This window comes from Terrapene carolina, unplaced genomic scaffold, assembly GCF_002925995.2.
Source record: "Terrapene carolina triunguis isolate 2854851 unplaced genomic scaffold, T_m_triunguis-2.0 Scaffold111, whole genome shotgun sequence".
Classification (NCBI taxonomy): Eukaryota; Metazoa; Chordata; order Testudines; family Emydidae; genus Terrapene; species Terrapene triunguis.
The window spans coordinates 20137377-20161071 of record NW_020664462.1 but is presented as its reverse complement, the minus strand read 5'-3'; the positions used below and the strand labels follow the sequence as shown (position 1 = coordinate 20161071).

The 23695-nt window shown below is 39.0% G+C and overlaps 1 protein-coding gene across 1 annotated transcript; it reads right to left on the bottom strand.

The window, feature by feature from the left end:
* Nucleotides 1-10: 10 nt before the first annotated feature.
* On the bottom strand, nt 11-23645 carry GTPBP4 (GTP binding protein 4). Its single transcript, XM_026652003.2, has 17 exons — nt 23558-23645; nt 20717-20887; nt 19222-19325; nt 19006-19142; nt 17510-17610; nt 17053-17145; nt 14505-14696; nt 14351-14416; nt 13466-13555; nt 11734-11844; nt 10233-10310; nt 10059-10110; nt 9328-9428; nt 7301-7498; nt 5922-5987; nt 4348-4491; nt 11-3573 (listed from the first exon to the last, which is right to left on the bottom strand). Exons 1-17 carry the CDS (start codon nt 23603-23605, stop codon nt 3421-3423), a joined length of 1905 nt encoding a protein of 634 aa, XP_026507788.1. The 5' UTR covers nt 23606-23645; the 3' UTR covers nt 11-3420.
* Nucleotides 23646-23695: the final 50 nt, after the last annotated feature.

Genomic DNA, 23695 nt, shown 5'->3' with positions numbered 1-23695 from the left:
GCATAGTTGTGATGAAAATTTAAAGTATGTGTTCCTTTGAAAATGTAAGTTACATAAACTCATAGCTAAGTTATATGAAAATCACCTGGAGTGACTGGTTCCTGTGCTCTTTTGTATAAGTTTGAAGTAGAATACTAATATCAGTGAAGACTTCCACTAAGTTTAATAACTTAACATTTTATTGGTATTATAAAGCAAAAAATGGAATTTCAACTTAAATGTTTTCATACAAGGCAACTACAACTGAAATGGAAATGTTTGTTCTTGCCTTAAAAAAGTGAATGACAAGGCTGTTAACTGCAGTCCTTAAAAGGACATTTAGGAGCACAGAAAGAAGTGAAACGTAACCATTGTTAGAATGCAAATATAAGAACCTTAGTAATTCACTAAGTTCTTTGAACTTCGATGCACTTAAAATTACTATTGGTGATGTGATGGGAGTCTTGTACAGTGGAAGAAAGTAAAAATAGGTTGAGGGTTCTCCATTAGAATCAGAGCACAAGGAAAGCGCTATTACCCTTTTCTTGAAAGGTTTAGTTAAAGGTAACACCTTGTGACCACATGACATCTTTTCCCTTATCGTTAATGGAGCACCCTGGAAGCGTTGTAGAAGATTAAGTAGCTTCATTTCTAAAATTCTTCTGATGACAAAAATAAACATTGTCCTTTACATGAACCTTTGAGAGTGATTGTGTTTTGGGTCAAGTCACCATTGACACTGTTCTTCACTTCTAATTTTAGCCAACTGTTTTCCTGGTTCTTTAGTTTCCTCCTCTTCCCCCCTTCAGTTTACATTGTGGACACCAAAATGGAACTGCCACCCCCCAAAACTGAGCCTACTGTGGTTACGCAAGTCTCACACTTCATACAAGTGGATCATGGTGGAATATCAAAACACTTATGATTTGAATTATTGAGAGGTTCTAAGGACAGCTGTTTTGGCTGATACTGTACACTAAAATAGAGCCATGTTGCTATAAAGATGTGTATATTAAAAGCGTTTGAACCAAAATATTGTTTATTCAGGTACTAGTTTTTTCAAACCAAAACTAGAAGACGATAAGCTTTTTTGCTCGGTGTGATCTGAATTGAGACATTTAAGTGTAAGAGCTCTAAAGGCATTGAAAACTGAATACTAAATTCTACCTTCTGTAAAATCCATTCTTCTTCAATGAAGTCAATGCAGTTGTAGGAGCATAAGATTTCACAAGTTATCACTGTCTTTTCTCTGTCCGACCCTGATGGTCACATTGGGTAAAACTCTTGGCAACCACTCTAGGATAAAAGTGACAGTTTATGCAATTGCCAGTTGCATTACCCATTCTGAAGTTTTGCCAGAGCATTGGCAAGAAGACAGATTCCCAAGAAGACCATTAATTTTAACACAGGTCAGGGCTTTTGTTACAAAAACAGCTTAAACACTTTTAATAAACAAAACTAAACTCAATTTACAATAACCTGCACTTCTAGGGAAAGCACTTAAGTGCTGTATTAACACAGCTGCCAAAAAAAAAAATCTGTTGCTTTTCATAAATGAAAGGAATACGTTTATGTATAATGCACAACTTGACTCACTAACATTAAAAAACGGAGAAGAAATTCAACAGTACAATCACAACTAGTGCTTCACTACTGTATTGTCAGTGAAAGCTAATCATGTTCTTGCACATTAAAACAGGAACTGAAATATCCGGGTAGAGGACATCTGCTGAAATTGCATTTGTGTACCTCTAGAGACATTTCAATGAATACCCCATTAAACTAAAGGAATATTTCACTAAAACGGTCCCATTAGCTGCTTTTGAAGATTTTACACAAAGTCTGATTATCAGACTGAAACCAAAGATGGGGAAGACCATTCTACTCCATAACAGAGGGATGTTACAATAAACTGACTATAAAAACAGTTCAATAATGGAAAGTGCATGCTGCCTATCTGATTCATTAAACAAATAGATTAAAAAAAATACATCCCACTCACACAACAGAGTATTCACATCCCAATTCAAATGAAGGGATGAAAGGCACTGTCAACTACTTAAAGACAAGATTATATCTTTGGCATAAAAAGTGGCAGATTCAGCAATTGGGAGAGTACACCTTGCCTGGAACAAATACTGAAAGCCAAAGAGCAAACTTTCAACATGTCGAAACAAAAGTACTATAGCTAAACTTGCCCTGATTTTGGCCAGAGTGTAAAAGGCAAAGTTCTAGTCTCCCCTTTCTAAACATTATACTCTTGCAAGTTTTAAATTATTATATACTTTTTAATCAAATTCTTATGCCAAAATATTTCCTTATATTAGTGCTGGAGGTTTTAACATCTGCTTTTTTCTTACTTTAATACTATACATAATGAGGCTAGCGTGTGTGTGTTTAGGGACGTGGTGGGGAAGAGGGGCGTGGTTGTCAGACAGAGATAGCCAGTATCACTCAGCCCTTCTGACCATCAACAGTTTTCCCAGAGCCAGGAGAAAATATACTTGCTATTTTATTTTAGGATTGTAGAGAATTAGCACTGTGCTCCTCTATAGTTTGGAAAGTCTAAGCATAAGCTCCCCAGCATGAAGTCTTTAATAGTTTGTTTTACGTCTATTACTGCAAAAAGTACCTCATTTTAAAAATACCCACCTCTACCTTACAGTGTAAATTAAATTAAATGCCCTAACACAATAAATGAAACAAGCTCCTGCTGAGCTGAGAACAAAGATAACAGATCCTATTGATTTACTAAAGAACATGTATTCTTTCCTATTTTTCATTTATAACAAGTCATATGCAAATTAGTACAGAAACAAGCAAATGTTTCAATCATGATCATTAAAAAAACCTAAGTGCTCTATAGCATTGGATTTTTTTTTAATATAAGATAGTATTAAAATCTCCAGCTTTGCATGTGCTGAATAAGTATGTAATCTCATATAACAAGCTATTTGTAATACTGTGCATGTGGCATAATGCTAAATATTACTGTTATTTTGTTATTGTTAATAATGTATTTTTGGAACCACTGTGATGTAAAATATCCTTAAGACCATTTTAACTGGCCAAGCTAATGTGAAGTTTCTCGTTACGGTTATTTTCTTATGACAACATCTCAAGTCCATTTGGGTTTAATACCCTCAACTTCTGTAGTTATTCAGACGGTTCATCTGGACTGATGCCAACCTGACGTCCATTCAAAACTCTGGTTCTAGTGGTGATAGTCATATCAATTTCCCATGGTTCTACTAACCCACTTTGGACTATGGAACCAAAATGTCAAACTCTCCCTCTGTACATTTAGATCTAAATAGTTACCCAAGGAAAGATTTCTCCATTTCTTTAATAATTATTTTTGTTTCCAGATTATACGGTCTAGTTTTTATTAGGGGGGGAAAAAAACAGGACAGCAAAGTAGTTTTAATTCAGAAAAATGTTTTATCTTCTCTGTGTTGTACCAGATTTCCTTTTCCCAGACAGTAAATGTTTGGGTTTAAGGTCAAACACATGCCTATCTGCCTCTCCTTTCTTGCCCAAGCGATTCATTTTCTTTTGAGAATTCTTCATGATAGTCTTAACCTTCTTCACCATCTATTTGAAACAGAAATAAACATTTAAGAGAGATTCTTTCTTTCTCCTCCTAAGCAAGAAACTTGAAACAAAATTCTATTTAAAAGTCTAGCAAACCCAAATTGCAGAACGTCAAGAAGGAGATATCAAAACAAAGGCCAAGCACAAACATCATCTCCGCAGTTAGAGACAAAGAGAGGGTTTTCAAGGCCACATGTAAGAAAAAGTGACAAAAGGGAAACGAATCTCCTTTCCAAACAAAGTTAGTTCAGTTAGAAATTCCTTCTGTAAGAAAAACTCAGGCTAGCATCCTATTTCCAAATATATTAAGAGTGAACTAATGATAGCTTTGGGAATCTGAACATTTAGACACAGGATTTAAGTGTCAGATTCTGAGATGTGTGAAGTTAATAATGAATTCCATTTCAATTTAGATTGCCTCTCCTTCTCAGGTGTCTAAAAATAAATTTATTAAAATCTGAGCGTTACCAAGTATGTTTTGTGAAAAACATTTTTAAACCATTTTGTATTACTACATTTTATCTTTATATGTTGTCATTTTTCAGTGTGCATATGGAATCAGATCAATATCTGACTTTAAATCATGGAGAATACATATCCCTCCACAAAATATATACTGAAAAGAGACCAGAGCAAAGTTTCACTGAAGATCATTTGAAACTTTGTACAAATAGTAAATCCTCATCTATATTCTATTAAAAATATCTGTAAATGTGACCATGTATTGTAGCAGTTACTGTCAAGTTTAGATAACGTTAATGAACTAAAACAAACCTTTGCATCTCGCAGACCGGAAGTGTCACGTGGTGTGCGAGAGGAACTGCGACTGCGTGCTGCAGACTTAGGGGGTTCCGATTCTTCACGTTTACGTTTCCTAGTAACACTCCTGGATCTTCTTGCCTGGACCACGTAATGTGCCTGAAATTCACAAAGTGAGCATTAGAGATGCTATTGAATATTTCAAATAGAATAATTTAAAAATCATTGTAAAAAGACATCCTGTGCCTTCCTGTGATACAGCACTCTTGGCTCTTCCTCATTAAGCTAAAGACCATTGGATAAGTCCTTAAGTCAACTGTTGATAAAAGTTCTCTGCTGTATTTCCGACAATTCTTATACAAAAGATCACCAACATGCACTTAGTATCACTCATTCAACATTCTCATACTGATTCCCCTAAAATACCACGGTGTCTAGCTTTCTGCACCAGACTTTTGAGGTAGATGACTATTATCTGTTCACTTTTCTGAATGATATATTTTAAAGATTACAGCAGCTCAGCAAAAACAAACAAAAATAAACTTTACACAGTGGGGAAACCCAGACTAAGGTAGCTACCAGTAGCTTTATATGATAGAGCACGAAAAGGCTTCAAAGTCACTACGACCAGCATCACTCCACACAAGTCTTCGGCTCCTTCCCCTATAGAGTCTGGCTGAGACCGCAGGCCTTTGGGAAATATGGCTGCTAAATAAACCTGGATTCCAAGCTCTGCAGACCATGAGTATTTGCTTCAAATGTATAATGGCACCACTTATTATTCCTAACATCTCAACCCCTCATTATCTGAAGGCTTTGGGTCTCACGTGAGTCCTCTGTATATGGTTGTGCTATATTAGGAGTATAAAAAGGGGTGGTGGGATCTTGTGATACAATAAAGTGGACCCCAAAATCCAGGGATGGATAATTTACTCCATGACTGCATTACCTGCTAAGTGCTAGTCAGGAACTTAACGTCACGCCTGAAGAAGAGCTCTGTGTATGCTTGAAAGCTTGTCTTCTTTCCCCAGCACACATTGATCCAATGAAAGATATTACCTCACCCACCTTGTCTCACTTAAAACCCAGTAATTTATGGTGCTGATGTGTGATGAGCGTGTTCAATCTGTCACTGTCTTTAAGCCACATTTTTAATGGGCATTTATCCTAATAAATATTATGTCCTCAAAAATTAAACATACTAAAAACTGTTGCTCTTTAATTCTGTATCCCCAGAGTTGACTCTTGTACATTAAGCTTATTCTGGAGAGCTGGAATCCCACCCAAATCAACATGGAGTGTTCTAGTATAAGACAGCAGTGCCAATACAAGTATATCATTCTGAATAAAGATGGCAAAGAAATCTTTTCTAGTTAACTAGCATGGCATAACTGTATAGATCACTCAAGCCAGATAAAGCAACAACATGAATTAATGGTTCCGTTCACTCAGTTTATCAACTGCAGATGTGACTGACACTTTAGGGGTATTTTCAAAGGCATACAAAAGGAGTTCAGCACACAACTCCAATGGGTTTTCAAACCCTCACTCTTCATACATTTGTAATACTTAATTAGCAAAAGTCTTACTTCATCTTTACCAGCCATGTCAAGACCAAGAGTGCTCATCTCCTTTTCTAGTATCTTCCGTTGGACCTAAAAAAAAAAAAAGATAATAAAGAGTATGTTTCTTTTAAAAGGTGTTTCCGTATGTTTTCTTGATCAAACAAAATGTCTATATATTATACATACACACACCATGATGTGGACATATACGACAAATTGAAGAGCCATGTGATTTATCATGCACTTTTGATCACTTTACAGGCTCTCTGCCCACTAATGCATCTTCATGGGATTATTTTAATATTCCAAACTCTACAGCAACTTCAAATAGCTGCCAGGTTTTGCTGTTTGTTTGTTTTTTAAATCAACTTGTTACATAAATATTTCCTTCTCTTCCCAAAGTGTGCAAAATTCCCCTCTTTTACCAAAATTACATACCCACTATTGGCAACATTCTAACGTAGGACAGTAAGAGTTTTCTAAAAATGTCACAGCTTTACAATATGACTTCTTGCTACCCTGTTGGGCTAGACACAGCTGCTTTATATAATTGGAAAGGGAGTTTCACGAACTTCCTAAAGGGAACTAGCAATCACTTCCAGCCCAGGAATGGTCTAAAATAATAGACTTTAAGTTAGTGATATTTTTATGTATACATTGCTATTTTATATAATTGCAAGAGGTTTTCATGGCTCTCTTTAAGCCACATACAGTTAGACTCATGACAACTAAAGAACACTGGGTTTGCAGGTGAAGAGGGAAAACCAAACCCACTACAAAAATTTTAAATAAATTCCTATAACATATATATCATAATGTGACGGTACTACTGGCATTTGTTTGGCATGACCTACATAACTCACTAAGTAGAGTTTTGGACACAACAGGCCCAGAGGTAATATAGAGGAGAGAAGGTAGGGAGTGAGCAGCAGGAAAGAAGCGAGAGGGGGCAGAACAACAGGGAAGAAGCCATGGGGGAGATCAGTTCCACTTGTTATAAAACAGACAAATTTTGGTTTATGCTGCCATAATTCTGTTTTAGGTTTTCAGTGTTTTTATGACATCACCAGATCCCCTTCATGGAATTACAGCTCTATTATATAGTTCTATTATATAGCTCTATTATACAGTTTGCCAGATCCATGTCTTACGGAGGCTCCTACCCTTTCCCTCATATTTTCACATCTCTTTACCTACCACCACAGTAGCTATTCCTAGAGCTCTAGTGGCATTCTCTGAACCTGTTTTTGGCAAGAAAAGGCGGGGTAGGGTAGGGTACAGGAGAAAGTGCTACATTCATTGGTAGAATCTTGTAACTGAAATCACACCCTAATAATGAATCATTTTCCATTTGCATATTATCCATGAACAAGACTATATTACTGAAGGTATTTTACACTTACCCTTCTAGCTGTCCGAGGCATTTTTGGACCCTGAGTATCTTTTTCCTTGGATTCCAGAATTTTTAGTTTCTTTTTTTCTCGAATCTGTTGTGCCAGTTGTCTGATTTCCATCATTTCCTCATCTTCACTTTCTGGTTCACTGTCATATTCCCCAGCAGTTTGTTTCAGCTCTTCCTCTTTCTCCAACTCTTCCAGTTTCTTAAAATGTAAAGAGACCAAATGAAAAACCAGTTGTTCGTGTCACAGTTCAAGGCAACTGCACCTGTATTTCCCTGCAGTGACCCATGAAGGGAACCCACTCTCAAGCTTTCAGCTCCCCAGCCATTGCTGGAGGCCTGTGTCTGACTCCCGTCTGATCAGAATATTTCCAGGCTGCACAGTCCGACAATATCGTGTTATCTCAGCAGAGACAGGCTGTCCAAACAGACCTGCTTGCTTTCTCTTCAGAGATGGCTAAAAGTGGGACTGCCACAGTTTGTTACAGTTACCACACAGCTCTTTTAATGCAAGTCTATTTTATTCTTAAAGTAACAAGCACTACAGAGAAAACATTAAAAATAAAAACTTGCATGCATACTAATAAGCTTATCAGAGATCACCGCAACCTAATATTGGCTCCAGCAGAAGCAGCCCTTCCAAACCCCACCCAAGGAGTTTCCTTGTAGTTTCAAGTTCATCACCATTTCAGCTCAGAACAAGCACACCGTCTTATGTAGCCTTAGAAGGTGCAGTCCTTCCAATCCTTCCCTAAGGCTTGGGGCCTTCTGTGGACCAGGGGTCTTGTCCATTTGCTGGATCAGAAAGAAGGCCATGAGTCTATTTAAAACTAGGCTATTTATCCAAAAATCCATCCTCTGTCTGTTGTTCCCTGGAGTATCCAGTTTGAACTAATATATGTGAACCTGTCCAAGGGGGTAGACTTCAAAGGGCTGATAACTGGAGGCATTATATTAGCATTCTCCTCCTCTAGGAGTTGTGTGTACATACGTACGTACGTGTGTACACACACACACACACACACACACACACACACACACACACTTGCATTTTTAATACAATGGACTCGAAAGATATTAAACCTAATTCAGCAAGGTTTAACTTAATTCATTAAAGTTTATCTTAATTCCATAAGGCTTGTCCAGGATACTGCAGGATATCCTGTCTGTCACAGTCCATATTTAGGATTAGAAACATCTTGTTTATAGTGTTTACCTTTAAAGGGACACTATCCCAACCTTGTGGTCAGACTGTTTCCATGTAAAAAACCCTGATTCAATTTCCAAATGTCAGTCTCACCCTCTGGGCCAGAGGGCACTACAAGGCAGCACACACAGCTCTTGAAGAAGGGAGCAGCTCATGTTACTATATGATTATCCTTCTAACCAATCTAAGCTCCAGAGTCAGTTCCCTGTTATTTCTCCTTGGCTAAACAAGATCATCATGAAACAGAAATGAAAACAGCAGGAGTTCTCTACTGCTTAGTCAAATTAAAAGGATGCTGTCAAACACTTTAGGATTAACACTCAAACACTTTAACAGTATATTCTGGCAGTGAATGCGTAATAATAATAGTAATAATTCACTAAAAAAATGATGATCACTCTGTTTCCTCTATCACTGCAGAGTCAGACAGTGGAAGGAATGCAAGTTCTCTAAAAAACCTTATTTTTTAAGATGTTATAATGAAAAAGAGAACAACATTGATTCTGATGGCAAGGCAAGGCAAACTATTTGCTGAGTCACTATAGACAAAACTGTCACTCAGTATGAACATATCATCTTGGCCTATGATAAATATTGTGTTCCTTCCAAGAATACACTAAGAAAAGTTACAAAACTATAGTCTGTTATTTATGAATTTAAGAAAATGTATCAGTTATGCATGCAAAACAGAAGAGAAATAAACTAAAGTTTTACTAACTTTATACAATCTGTAGATTCATACCTCTTGAAGACAGAAAAATTAAATTCAATGAAAACAGGAGAGAATACCCTCAACAGTGTAAAACAAACAGCGTAAAGCTCACCCTCATGATATCTGGATCAATATAATCAGCTATATTATGTCCTTCCCAGATCTCAGGTATCTTATCATATTTTTCAGATGAATTCATTAGATCCCAGTATTCTAAAAAAAGAAATTAAGCAAAAATTAACCAATACTTTAACTCATTGAAACATTTTATAGAAAAATCTGTGATGGGAGAAAAGATTTGCATCATAATATAAAATACAAATCTCTCTCTAAAACGTAAGAATTTGATAACATACAGAATCTGTGCCACACAGAACTTTACACTGGAAGTCTTGTCAAAGAGTCATGATGCATGTGAACACAAATAATGAGCAACAGTAATACAAGTGAAAAAGAACACACCAAATTATTCTCTCCACAAATCAACTATTTCCCTTAAGTCAAGGATCATGCTCGAATATGTATCAGATATGTCCAAGCAGGACAAAAGAAACAGAAGAGCTGAGTCATCAAGCCATTCATTCTGTTTCAGTAATTCTACAAACTGGAAGACACTCCAAATTACATCACAACACAAGTGAGAGCAGAAAGCCAATTTTTACAAATTTGGAATTAGAGAAAAAGTCTGGTAGTGTTCACTAAAATATCAGCAAGGACACTTAAGGTGGAAATAGTTAGGATAAGATTTTCCTGCTTGAAACTTTCTGCTACAAACACAGAAAGACAACTTCAGCCCAATTTCACTCCTTAAAATAATTATACTGAGACTTGAATAACACTTACTCTGAAGATCCAAAACATAATCATCTCCCATTTCCACTTCAAGATCTCTCTCCTGAAAAGACATACGTAGCATAAATATTGTACTTTTCAATTATCACTTTTGTTTTGATTTTTTTAATTTCACTACTAATTCCTCAATTCAAGGGTGTAAAATCTGTTCTGTAAGCCACTTACCCTCCTCTTTTTAGGTGCATCTACTTCCATGCGTTTCTTACGTGTTATTGCTCCCTCAGGAATGAAAGGTGGCCTTTCCTGAAATTAATGCAATAAACATGATCACAAAAGCATGTGATTCTTTTCTTTTTTAATATAATGTGGGAATCCCAAATTTTCTGTAATGCATATAAAACACTGTCACTATACGTTTCTCTGTAAGAAAAATTTTCAATAATCTTCACTGATTGTGACAGTCTGTATCCCTATGTTCATGCTTTTTACAAAAACTATAATGGATTTTTACAAAATATGCCTTGAGAGATATCATTTGAAAACTCAGTGTGACGATCATTTTGTCCTGGTAAAATGTGTGTGGCAATATTGTATGTAAAGTTATAAGATTCTACTGCATAATATTGAGACATATTCCAAGTTTAGAAAAGCAGGCACAAACTGCTTCCTCAAAATCAAAAGGCAAACTGATGCCTCAGCCAGGTTTCAACAAAATTAAATGGACTATCCCTGGTGAAGTGGCCATTCTTTGGCAGGAAAAAGAGTGTGAGCGAGAAATTTACATCTTGGCAAAACAAACAAACAAACAAACAAACAACTGCTGGAAGTTCCCGTCCCATAGACTGTGTCTCTTGAATCCCAGCTGGAGATGATTCTCAAAGAGGATGAAAAGATAGAAAAAAGGGGAACAAATGCCCCCAATTATCTCTTCCTTTCTTCTCTACTCAAGGCATCACCACCACCTAAAGGACAAGGAAATTAACACTAAACTGGGGGAGGGGTCCTGCCTGAAAGTATTCCAGACAGTAAGACTTAGAAAGCATGTGGTAAAGCAAAGGTTTCTCTTGAATTCATTTAGCTTAAGTTAGGAGTTATGTTCTACCTTTTATTTCTTTGCAACCAACACTGACTTTTATGCGTCATTACTTGTAATCACTTAAAATCTATCTTTCTGTAGTTAATAAACTTTTCTTATTGTTTTATTTGAACCAGTACGTATTTGGATTGAAGTGTTTGGAAAACTTCATTTGGGATAACAAGATTTGTGCATATTATTTTCTATTAACAAAATGACGGACTTTAAATTAATTTGTATTGTCCAGGAGGGTGCTGGTCAGTACACTATGCACATTTCTGGGGGGAAAGTCTGGCACTGGGAGTTTGCTGGTGTTGCCCTGCAGTGTAATTCATCAGTGGCTGGCTATAGCACTCACACAGTATAGCTGGGAGTGATTTACATGCTGGAGGCTGTGTGGGAGAAGACCAGGAGTGGTTGCTCTTACAGCAAAGCAGCGTAAAAGACACCTCAGGTTTGAGAATTGAGGGGACACAGCTATCCATCACTCCAGATTGTACCCTGGGTAATGTCACACTAATTCACTATGCCAATACATTAACTGAGATCCTGAAATTCACCGGATTCCAACAAAATGAATCCCCACAGTAAGTCAGCAAAGAAGGATTTTCAAAGACTACTGAAAACTATATCAAAATTTTAATAACCTACCTTATTATCTCTTTTGCTTGGTACAGCTAAATGTAGTCGGTTCAGCACTTCATTCACCTTATTTCCTTTCATTTTGGTATCAACACGATGGGACAACAGTCTGTCACAGGCCTAAAAATGTACAAAGTGTCATTAATTATTGTCAGGGACAGAGAGAAGGCAGCCTGATTTAATGCACTGGCTTTTCACCTATGGAGACCCAGTTCAAATCCCATTTTAAGACACTGTTTCCCCCCCGCTCAAAAATACTTGTATTGAGTTTTAAAATAAAAAAATATCAAGAGCAGTTATGTAACAATATTCGTATTTAAGCCATAACTAAATGGGAATGGAATCTCCTACAATGAGAATCTACAAGCAATACAGAAAAAAAAATCAGAGCAACGAAGGCTAAGAGAAGAAAAAAATCTCAGTCAAGTTTTTTTTTTTTTTTTTGAAATCTGGAAAATCATGCCAAGGAAGTGTGATGAATTATAGTTAAGGATCTGGTTGTCATATTTGTTCAATCTTGGATATGGAGTTTGAAAATAGTTTCCAATGTAAGGCATGAGTAATGTCTGGAAAATGGTTCCCAAAAAACAAACTGTCTTCAGATTTATTTCTAGAGATACACAGGACCTTTTCAAAATTGAGCTTTTGCTATTATGTAATATCTAGTGGGAGTGTTTTATTTTTAGCTGAGAACAATTCTCTGCTTGCCCAGACCAAAAGCAGGGCCAAATTAGTAACTATCTTTTTTTATCCCTGCTAACAAAAAGACTGATGGGACAAGAGTTCAAAGTAGATGGGAATTCCTCATGTGTTATTTCTGTGTAGCAAGAGAGACATTGGTCTAAGAAATGACACAACAGCATCTGAACAAGTAGTCAATTTAAGATTAATATCTGAAAGACAGTGGAGAAGTTCCCAGTACATAGTAATTCCACCATGATTAAAGATGCTGCATAGAATTTATATAAATCTAACCAATGATTCAAAGGCGTTCTCAAACTTCATTGCACCGCGACCCCCTACTGACAACAAAATTACTACATGACCCCAGAAGCGGAGGGGAGGAGCCCGAGCCCCATCACCCCGGGTGGGGGTGGAGCTCAGGCTTCAGCTTCAGCCCTGGGTCACGGCAAGTCTAATGCTGGCCCTGGTGACCCCATTAAAATGGGGTCACAGCCCACTTTGGGGTCCCAACCCACAGTTTGAGAACTGCTGGATTGGAGTTAACAATTTTCAAACAGTAACTCTTCAGTCCAAATCTAGATCCAGGGTTTTCATTTTAATATGTATAGTTTTTTCTGCCATTTTAGATTTTGTGACCTACAATCTATTTTACTTCTACTGCTTTGTTATATGCTGGGATAAGAGAGGGTGGCTATCATCCCCCTGGGATCCTCAAAAAATGCAATAATTTTCATAAAGCCATTTCAGTAAGCAAAACTGTACAATAAATATGTCAGAAGTAAAAATCATGCTGGCTTGTCTCATCCTAATCTCCATTTATACACATCATAGAAAGTTAGAACAATTTTGCTCATCTGGCAGTATCTGTCCCAGGGGAGACCCAAAACTTGAACATTCGAGTGTCATAGTTCCTCAGATACACAGAAAAACTTGCTATATCTGTCTCAAGTCAGAGCAACAGTCCACTACTTTAATAAAGACTAGATTCACAAGCAGTAAAACAGAAGTTAGATATCTATTTGGAACAAAATTTGTGTAAGTGAAAGAAGAAACTCACCTCTGTTTTAACTTTAATCACACCTTCTTCTGTTAGAGTACTTGTCTCTATGACAGGAAATCCTTCTGCTTCTAAATTTTCAAACATTTTCTGAAAAACAAACAGAACACAAAAATAAAGTACGTTCTGATTATTTATTAAAGATCAGAGTTTCCATCTCATTAAACAAAGTCAAACGTCTAATCTCATCTCAAAATAAAAATTTCTTCTGACATTATTGAACAATTGTATTAATTGATGTTTTCCTCAAGAGGAACTACAGAAACTTTGCATAGACTAACTTTTACACATAAATACTTTATGGAGATCAGATGTAAATAATAAGTTAAGTAACAAATAGAAAAAAAATATACATTAGATACGTGCTCAGAACTTGTGAAAATCAGGGTAACCTGTGTGCATATGAAAAATCAGTCCTGTGTGTGCAGATACTGCTTCATCCATAACTTCCATTCAGACAGTTCAAGACAGTGTGCCTCACACTAGTACTCAGTTGTCTCTACCCAGAAACTGTTGGGTGAGGTTCATTGGCCAGTGTTATGCAAGAGTTCGGATCAGATGACCCTTTCTGGCCTTACTATCTATGAAATCAACAGGAGCTCTGGGTGCTTTGCACTTATGAAAAAATCAGGCTAATCTCTCTTACACACCCACACACACACACACACACACACACCCACACCCCCCCCAAGGAAGTATTCATGATTTAAAAAAAAAAAAAAAATCAAGACTTAAAGACCTACTTACTCTTCATCGGGTTATTAAACTGTCCAATTAACAAGTTATACAACAAAGTTCACCTGTGCACATTATAACTTATATTATTCCACGATAGAGGCATAAAATGCTTTTGTAAATTACGAAAAGAAGAAAAGGCCTTCTAACCTGATTTTCTTCAGGAAGTTCAGAAATCCTCTTCACATCACACTTGTTCGCTACAATTATAAGAGGCTAATAGAAAGAAAGTAAACAATATTATTCAGCTTACTTTTCACATTGTGAAAAATTAGATTTGACTAATGTTGTAAATCAGATCTACCTTATTAGCGAATAGTGGTTTAATATTTCTGAAGAGTTCTAGCTGCTCCTCCAGACTATGCCCGCACTGCTCAGACACATCCATTACAAAAAGCACAGCAGCACGAAGATGTGCAAGCGCTGTTATAGCCTGCATCTCAATTGTATTCCTCTCTTCCAAAGGATGATCCAAAATACCAGGGGTATCTACCACCTAAAATTTAGATTAACATAATTAGCTCACACCTTAACATAACATATATTAGCCACAGAAGTAATAAGATTGTGGGGTTTAGAGATGGGGGGAGAAAAGTGATATGGATCAATCAATCTTTCACAGTATGTTTGTGCTTATTGGTTAAGAAAGAAGCAAAGCAGGAACATATCAAACCTGTCCTCTGCAATCTACACTGGCTTCCCACAGAATATCAAATCAAGTGCAAGGTCTCAGTCCTTATTTTCACAGCCCCGCATGACCAGGCCCCAGGATATCTAAACAATCATCTAAAGCTACAGGACAAAGACCGTGATCAACAACTATTACTCCTGAGGGAATTCTGCGCCAAAAAAATAAAAATTCTGCACACAGTATGTTAAAATTCTGCATATTTTATTTGTCAATAAACAAATGTGGATGCTCCAAGCATGGTAGTGGGGAGCACAGGCCATTGGCTGCACAGAGGTGGAGGATCACCCTTGCAGCTCTCCCTTCCCCCCCGGACATGGACTTGGTGGTGAGGCTGCATCCAACCCTGACACAGCACAAGGGCTGGGCCTGCCCCAAAAACACTCCGGGGCCCTGCCCCTCCACACCTGCTGCACCAAGATAGTAAGCGAGAGGAATAGAGTCTCTCATGCACACTCAGCCCTGGCCCCCAATCCAGATGTGGGGCAAGCAGGCTCAGCCCAGCAAGATTCAAGTGTGGAGGGGCTCCATGTGGGGGGATCCAGGTGTGGGATGAGAGGGTTCTGTGTGGGGCAATCTGTGTGCAGGCGGCTAGGTGGGGAGTTCAGGACTCTGCAGGAGGTCCAGGTGAAGGTGGCTGGGGCTCAGCAGAGGGGTCTGGGTGTGGGGAGATGGGGTTCAGCAGGGGGGTTCCAGGTGCTGGGGAAGTGGGGCTTAGTGGGATGGGGCTTCAAGTGTGGGCAGGCTGGCTGAGTGCAGGGGTGGGGGTACGGATGCAGGGGGGTGGGGCTTGGCGGGGTGAGGGTCTGGATATAGGGGGTCCAGATGCATGGGATTGAGCGGATGGGAGAGCAGCTCCCCGCATAGTGACCCATCCCCCAAGGCTGGGGAGCGATGGGGCCAGGAAATGGTGTGGGGGGGGTACGGAGCTCCCTGCAGGGAAAGGATCTAGGGGTGGGTCTGACATAGCCCCAGCCGCTCCTAGCAGGGGGAAGAGACAGTCCCATCCTCCTCCATCCCCAGCCCAGCTGGGACTAGCAAGTGAGCCCGGCGCAGGGTAGGAGCCACCGGCCGGGGCATCCCCAGCCCCGCAGTGATTTACCTCTCCACCCGCTGCTCCGGGCACCCAAAATGACACGTCAGCGCTGCTGGGGTGGAGCACGTGACCACTCTTACAGCTTACCTATGCTTCCACATCATTTTCTGCAGGGAAGCAAAGAAATCTGCAGGGGACATGAATTCTACGCGCGAGTGGTGGCGCAGGATTCCCCCAGGAGGAAACTATGCTCTTCTGGCACAATGGAACTCTCAACAATAAGAGTAAAGCTTGTATGTGCATGAGTGTGCACTTTCTCTGGGGGCAGTCCGAGACTGTGGAATGAACACCCCCAAGGACTTAGGAACCTCACCATTTTCTGCTTCAAGTGCAAAGCACATTTCTTTGACCTGCCTTCTCTAACAGAAACACATAGCAACAAGTATATTGAGAGAGAGAGAGAGACCGCCAAAACAAAACATTCTACTGCACATGCTTCTCTCTCTGGGGAAAGAATGCGAGAACAACGTATGACAGATGTGTAGTTATGTGGCTTAATATACTACTGGAAGGTGCTCAGATACTGGTATAAAAACCTAAAAGAATAGACGCTGACAATAGCAACTATACATATTGTTTCCTTTCAGCCACGAGTTTGTAAATTCATTCGAAGTAAGAACATGAAAAATGAGTAAGAAGACAATAGTATTCGTGTTAAAATAAGATGAGACTGAGTACTTCAAATTATAGTCAGAGAAAAAAAGTAATACAAGGAAAGACTACCTGTAGTTTGTGTGCATTTTCACTTGGACTGAATCAGAGGGAGGGAGACCTGCCCTGACCTGATCCAGTCTGGAGATGAATCACTTTCCATTACTACTCAGGAGTTATTCAAGTGCCCTGTCCCTCCCAGCAACTGAAAAACCCCAGGATCTACATTTTTAGAACAGCTTCTGATAGCTGACCTTACTCAGCACATTATGTAAAGAGAGCTCTTACACAGCAGTTCTCTAGGTACAGTACTTTAGAAACAGCCATCAGCAAGTAAAATGGTATTCTCAACAGCAACAGGATCCTAACCAATTCAGTCCTGTGGAAACAGAGCAGTAAGTTAGCAATAGCTCTTACCTGCCAACGCAGATACCTATAATCCATGTGTCCCACAAAGAGGGATTTTGTGGTAAAGGCATAAGGCTGCACTTCCACATCTGCTCTTGTCACCTTAAAACAAGAAAAATCCCCAAATAAAGATTTTTTCATTTACCGAGACAATTATTTTCCTGACAGCAGCATATCAATTATAATGCACTTCCATCAAAGTGGTTATTCTCAATGGTTTGCTATAGAAGGTTGATACACTTTTTGATCTATCTGGGAGAAAGATTTCACCACGCTGGGGAAGCTTATGATACAATAAATTGATTTAAAAATAAATCTGTTTTTCCATTTCCTTCTACAGCCCTGAGATTCATACTAAATCCCTAACCTTGTACAGAGACCTGCTTGCTAAGATCCTTGGGAAGAGTCCCAATATTTCAAATTATTTAAACTTTGAAGTAATATTTTTTACAACAAACTCACAAACCTTATTTATAAAGCTCGATTTTCCAACATTTGGGTAGCCACACAACAGAAGAGTTCGTGTATTGGGATCAATAGTTGGCAAACGGGACAAATGTTGTCGCACTGAAAAGTTTAAAAAGCTTTACTGAATTACATGGTGATAAAATAAAGTTCAAATGTACTAAAATAGAAGGGAAGGTATCTTTCTTCGTAGATGGGAAAGCTTCTGATTTTATTCAGAAACAACATTATTCAGAAACCACATTTAATTTGGACATATTTTTGCATTTAAGTTTCCGTTTGTAAATGGTTCATAAAGTGCTAATAAATTATTAAAAAAGCATGTTACAAGAATGAGTTGAATATGTTATAGTTATACATACATCAGTAGAAGATGTTCTAGATGGTTAAAAACAACCTATTGGACCTTTAACAATTAACCATTTATGAAAACATTTATTAACTTGGATAATCTATTTACAAATGGAACCTTAATATAAAGTGTGACTGTTTCTTGTAAATATGTTTTAATTAACACATCACCCCCTCAATTAGATATAACGTGAACAAGAGGCAAAGAGGGTTACAGAGAAGAACGTATAAAAAATATTTGGCCTCTATTAAATCAGACACAGGGAATTGATACAGATAAATAATGACAGCCTATATCATTTAGTCAAAGTAAATCAAATACTAGGAAAAATGCACTGTACAAACGTAATTAACTGTGAATGCAATATTTAAGACACGGTCAACAAGGTGGGTGAGATAATATCTTTTATTGGACCATCATCTGTTGCAGACAGACAAGCTTTTGAGCTTACACAGAGCTCTCTTTCAGGTTTGGGAAATGTATTCAGAGTGTCTCGGCTAAATAAAAGGTAGAACAGACTGTTTAGCAAATGTAGTTAACACATTTCAGGGGATCATTATGCTGAACAATCTGTTCCACCTTGCATTTAGCTATGACACTCCGAGTACCTTTCCTAGACCTGAAGAGCTCTAAGTAAGCTCAAAAGCTTGTCTCTCTCACCAACAAAAGATGGCCAAATAAAAGATATTACCTCACCTCACCTCTCTAATATCCTGGGACCAACAGGGCTACAACACCACTGCAAATAACAAGAAATCTAGTCAGTTTTAGAAACAAGCTAAGAATACTTCAAAGTACTTAATCTTTTGAAGGCTCCTGCACCAATTATTTTTGCCAATTATATTTTCCTGTTTTTTAAAAATATTTTTCCCTCTCCTCTTGCCATGCAAAAAAATCTCAGAAAAAGCAGTGTATTAGATTGACTATTCAGGAGAAATAGTGAAACTAACTAGCCACAAAATGTTGATAATTTCCCGAAGTAAATAAATTGAAAAAAGAAAAAATGTTTTTCCTCAAACCTCTTTCAGTTAAAGTAAGGTTAGATGCTATTTATAAAAACAATTGGTAAAAAGTCTTCATGCATAAGTCTGTATTTTAAATTCTCTCTTCAAAATGCTTCATTTTACCATATTTGCAATACGTACCTTGTTCCAAATATTCTAAACTTTGCTTCTGCCTTTTGATAATTGTACACATACGTCCCAGAGCTGCCCGTTTCAACTGTTTGCATCGATAAAGGGAATCACCGTATTTCATCAGGCGCACATAATCTTTAGAAACACTATTGCGGGAGGAAAGAAAAGGTTAATCTGTTGTTATGACAAAAACAAGCCACTGAAAAATAAGTTAAGATATCTTACTTGTCAATCAGATTCTTGGCAATATTAATCTGTCCTAAGGCCAACTTGTAATGATCTTTGTCATAGAGAACATTCATCAAATCTGCATAAAAAGGATGGATATCCTAAAAAAGCATAAAATAAATTAATCAAAACCTTTTCTGAATGTTTTCTTTCATGAACGTAGACTTCTTACTACTAATTTCAACTTTTTTATAAATACAAGAAACCAGTGGTACAGCTGACAAGTACAAACTGAAGACCATTCTCCATATCTAAAATTCTCTAAAGAAAATCTGCTTATCCATACATTTGAATGTTTTTTCCATAACTTTGATTTCCTGCTTTATATTTCATTGGACTGAAGCTAAAGTTCTGCTTGTGCCTGTTCCTTTGTAAGAATATTTTTTGTTAAAAAGGAAAAAAATCCAAGATTATATTGTATAGAGGGAAACTGCAAGCATACTGTATAGTGCCAGCTTTTTTTCTAACATACTTCTGCTATTGTGGGAGCACAGAAAAGTAATTCCTCTCTTTCACTGAACCCTAAATTCCGTAAGATTCATCTCTCTTTAGGCAGACAATTTTTCATGCCTGAATAAACTCATCAGCATATGAAGAGTGCACCTTCTTCACATCAATTCTTTTTGAAGAGAGTTTACAACACATCCCTTCATCTCTGTGTAAAAGAATCAGAGAGAATATTTTACCCATCTACGTGCTTTATTTTTAGAAACTTAACCACGTGACATAGATGCCAAAGTAGTTAAGCAAATAAAGAAGCTGTACTTCAGAACTTTGTAATGGAGATCAGCCATTAGAAATAGAAGTCAGAAAAAACCCCATGCAAACTAAGGTCTCAATTCTGGATCGGATTAAGTACAGGCAGATTCATGTGCATACACAAAGCCCCACTGAAGACTGCACATCTCCAACTGCAAGATCAGTGCACTAGACTGTAAACACACTGATCAGACCTATATTGGATGCTCATTCTTTCCTACAAAACATCTGGATGGCAATAACTGTGAAAATAATATCTTATGTTTCTTTAACACCTTTCACTAGAAATAGGAGGTCAAAGTCCTTTAACAGCCTATATTTCTTTACCCATCATTCAACTGAAGTTTCTATCAAATTTAAATGTATCTAGAAGTTAGTGCTAAAACTCCCACTTCTGGAAAAAGTGCTGTGAGATCTTTAATCACCACTAGCGGTTAAGACTTTGATTTTACCTCTCGTCTACAAGACGTGAGCTCCTGGAAAAAGTTGCCCTAGAACCCTGTTCGAGCCCTGATTCAGAACTTTACTCAAAAGAAATAGAGCCACCTGAGTTATCAATACCTCTTCCTGCAGATAAAATTTTTTCTTCCAAAGTCTCCTATCCAAGGAGTAAGTCAGCCTGATTTTGCATAGCCAACAAAACCTCACAAGACCACAATTTACAGTCACAGCGTTAGATCTGATGAATTTAAGGTACATTTTCTTTCAGTTATCAATTGCCAAAGTCACTTACATCTAATTTTGGGAAATCTGTTAAGATTTGGGTGAGTCTGTCATGGTAATTTTGCTGGGTGTATTTAACTTTTCTCATGTAAAACTGTCGAATGCGGTGGATTTGATAATGCTTATGAATGACTGTCGGAGTCTTTCGCTGAGTCTTCGACAATGTCAGATCTATGAAGTCCTGAAGTTAAAGAAAAGTACAATTATCAGCAAAGACTGTATTACTTATTACTAAGAACCCGTATTCTAATATGAAAGTTATTTAGAAAAGGAAAACAGAGCAGTTAAATGTTTTAAAATGACACCTAAGTAGTTATTGAAAGAATCAGTACATACTTCATATATCACATCACACTTTTACCTGCAATTAGGCTGATGGAATACAATGCATCCACTTTCTATCATTGTTGTAGAAGTAAAGAATTTTGCACGTGGTGTAGGATAACCAAGTTTTTTGAAAGAAAAAAGCTGTTGTGGAGCTTCAGAGGCATCAGTAAAAACATGGATAGCATGTCACTCCAATTTTAAGATATCTAAACAAGTCCTTCCATTTAAATTAAGTTCAGACCTCCAGTCCCATGCACCACCCACAAGTTTGTAAGCAGAACCTTTCATTCTTTTATCCAGTGTTCATTTCAGCTATTTTAAGAGACAGCCTCCTTTTCCTACATTCTTTCAGGGAACTGCAATGTATCCACTATCAGTGCTAGATCTCAACTGATTGGGGGCGGGGGGGGCAGTAAGGTGTTCAGTTGAAGGCCCAAATCTCTACAGCTCCCTCCCTCTCTGCTGGCCTGTCAGAGGCCCAGTTTGGTGAGGCACAGATCATAATGAAAGGCTTCATTTCCTCCCCCCCTCGACTTTTGACAATGTTAAATAGGGGGAAAGGAGTTGTTTGGTTTTTGTCCAGGTATTTTATTGACCCACACTGAGTTGTGTACTGAGTTATGTGTGTGCAGCACCTGCATACTCTCACAATAGATACTATATGAAACAATAAGTTATTGTTAATATAAACATTTCTCTATATTTTCCTGTTGGGGCAATTCCTTATAATATGCACATTACTGTCCTTTCTCCAACAATCTGACCACCCCACTCAGGCTTTGAAGCCTGATGAAACTCCAAAGGCAATTTCAAACAATTTTCACAGATTTTAAGCAACTGTCTCTGAAGAGGGGTAATGAAAGGTTGGGAGAAGAAGAGTCAGCAGAAGTCTGAGGGAGGAAGGCAGTCATCAGCATTGTCATCGGTATTTACATATGCCTCTGAAAATGGCACAGAACTTCTGAAGCTCAAAATAATGATTGAAAGCAGGCCTGTTCTGAATTTAGAAAAGAGATGGCCAGAAAGAAAAACAAAAGGTGACTGTCCTGAGAAAACCAAAATTTATAAGCTCTCTTGGATGTAACCACTTTATATTGCTATCCCCCAGAGAGCCTTTAGAGAGAGAGACTTGCTATGTTTAGTCACAAGAATTTACCTCTTTTAATCTTAAATTTGTTGAAGTCTTTTTTTAACTAGGACCATTTTATTCACATTTCAAAGATGAATAATAGGTCCCATTAAGGGAGTTCTCCTGCATATTCAGGATTACACACATAGCAGTGATGATAACTCAGATTATCATAAGACAATGAATTTCTTATAACCACTACTTGTGATAGTACCTTATGTTCAGTCCTTTACCCTTTGTGTTGCAGATTTTCATTGTTTAATTTCTCTCCCTGTAAGTTAATACTGAGCACTTACATACTAAAAACAGTATATAAATATTAAATAGAGTAATTAATCTTTGTCAGGTAACTAAATATGAACAGAAAGGGAAACTGAGGTACAGACAAGGATTTGTTTAAGGCCAGACAGTAAGTCAGTAACAGTCAGGATTACAATTTAGAAAATTCCTGCCGGTCAAACTGTAGTTTGGTTTAAAGACTAACAAGCTCCAAGTTTCTGCTATGTAGGAGAGACTGTTACAGAAAATGTGTACTTATGTTTAAATTTGACGAAGACTTTGCTAGCTCCCTAGAAAAGCACAAGACAGTGATATTTGATATCACCTTTCCCCAGTACATTTCACAGGTGTTCAGTGCAAACACTGCTTCTGCGAAACCAGCCTGAAGCCACCACGACAAGCCAAGGACTAGACCGGCTGTTGGGCTGAGGTGGTTTTCTATCACAACTGGAATAGAACTGCACTCAGGGATCGGGGGGGGGGGGGGGGGGGGTGTACCCCCCCCAAAAGGGCCCCCCCCCCCTGGCGTTAGTTTCCCAGGGCAGCGGCGCCGGCGGCACCCCCCCCGCCCCACCCCCCCACCCCTCCGCGGGCCCCCTCCCTGCCCCCCCCCCCACCCCCCCAGCTCCCACTCCTCTGCTGGGCCCCCGCCTGCCTCCCCCCCACCAACTCCCACTCCTCTGCTGGGCCCCCGTCACCCCACCGCCCCAGCTCCTACTCCTCTGCTGGGCCCCCGCCTGCCTCCCCCCCACCAACTCCCACTCCTCTGCTGGGCCCCCGCCTGCCTCCTCCCCCGCCCAGCTCCCACTCCTCTGCTGGGACCCCGCCTGCCTCCTCCCCCGCCCAGCTCCCACTCCTCTGCTAGGCTCCTGGCCCCTCCCCGCCCTGTGCCGGTCCCCTCAACTCCTCCCCCGTCTCGGCCCCTCCGCCCCCCGTCTACACGGCCAGAGGCTGCACGGGGCAGTGAAGGTCCCACGCGCTGGGGACGGGGCAGCGCTCCCGGCACACATGGCTCCAGCTCAGCACGAGCTGCCGCCCAGCGGCCGGTAGGACAAAGGGGGCGCGCGCCCCCCGCCGCTACCACTGCGATGGCGGGGGATGGAAGAAGAGTTTCACCTTGGCGGAAGGAACCACCATAATCTTCTTAAAGTTGTAGAGCGCCATGGCCGCAACCTCCGCGCGTGTCTGCCTGCCTGGCTGGCCGGGTCCGGAACAACCGCGTACAGTCTCGCGAGACTTCCGACGAGATACTCA

What these genes read in the sequence shown, in the direction of transcription:
- GTPBP4 (XM_026652003.2), bottom strand. Translation starts at nt 23,605, where the DNA reads ATGGCGCTCTACAACTTTAAGAAGATTATGGTGGTTCCTTCCGCCAAG. An exon ending in TTTAGAATATTTGGAACAAG is followed by an intron (nt 17,611 to 19,005) that starts GTACGTATTGCA and finishes TAAACTTTTCAG; the next exon opens with TGCGACAACATTTGTCCCGT. An exon ending in CAAGCAAAAGAGATAATAAG is followed by an intron (nt 10,311 to 11,733) that starts GTAGGTTATTAA and finishes CATTAATTTCAG; the next exon opens with GAAAGGCCACCTTTCATTCC.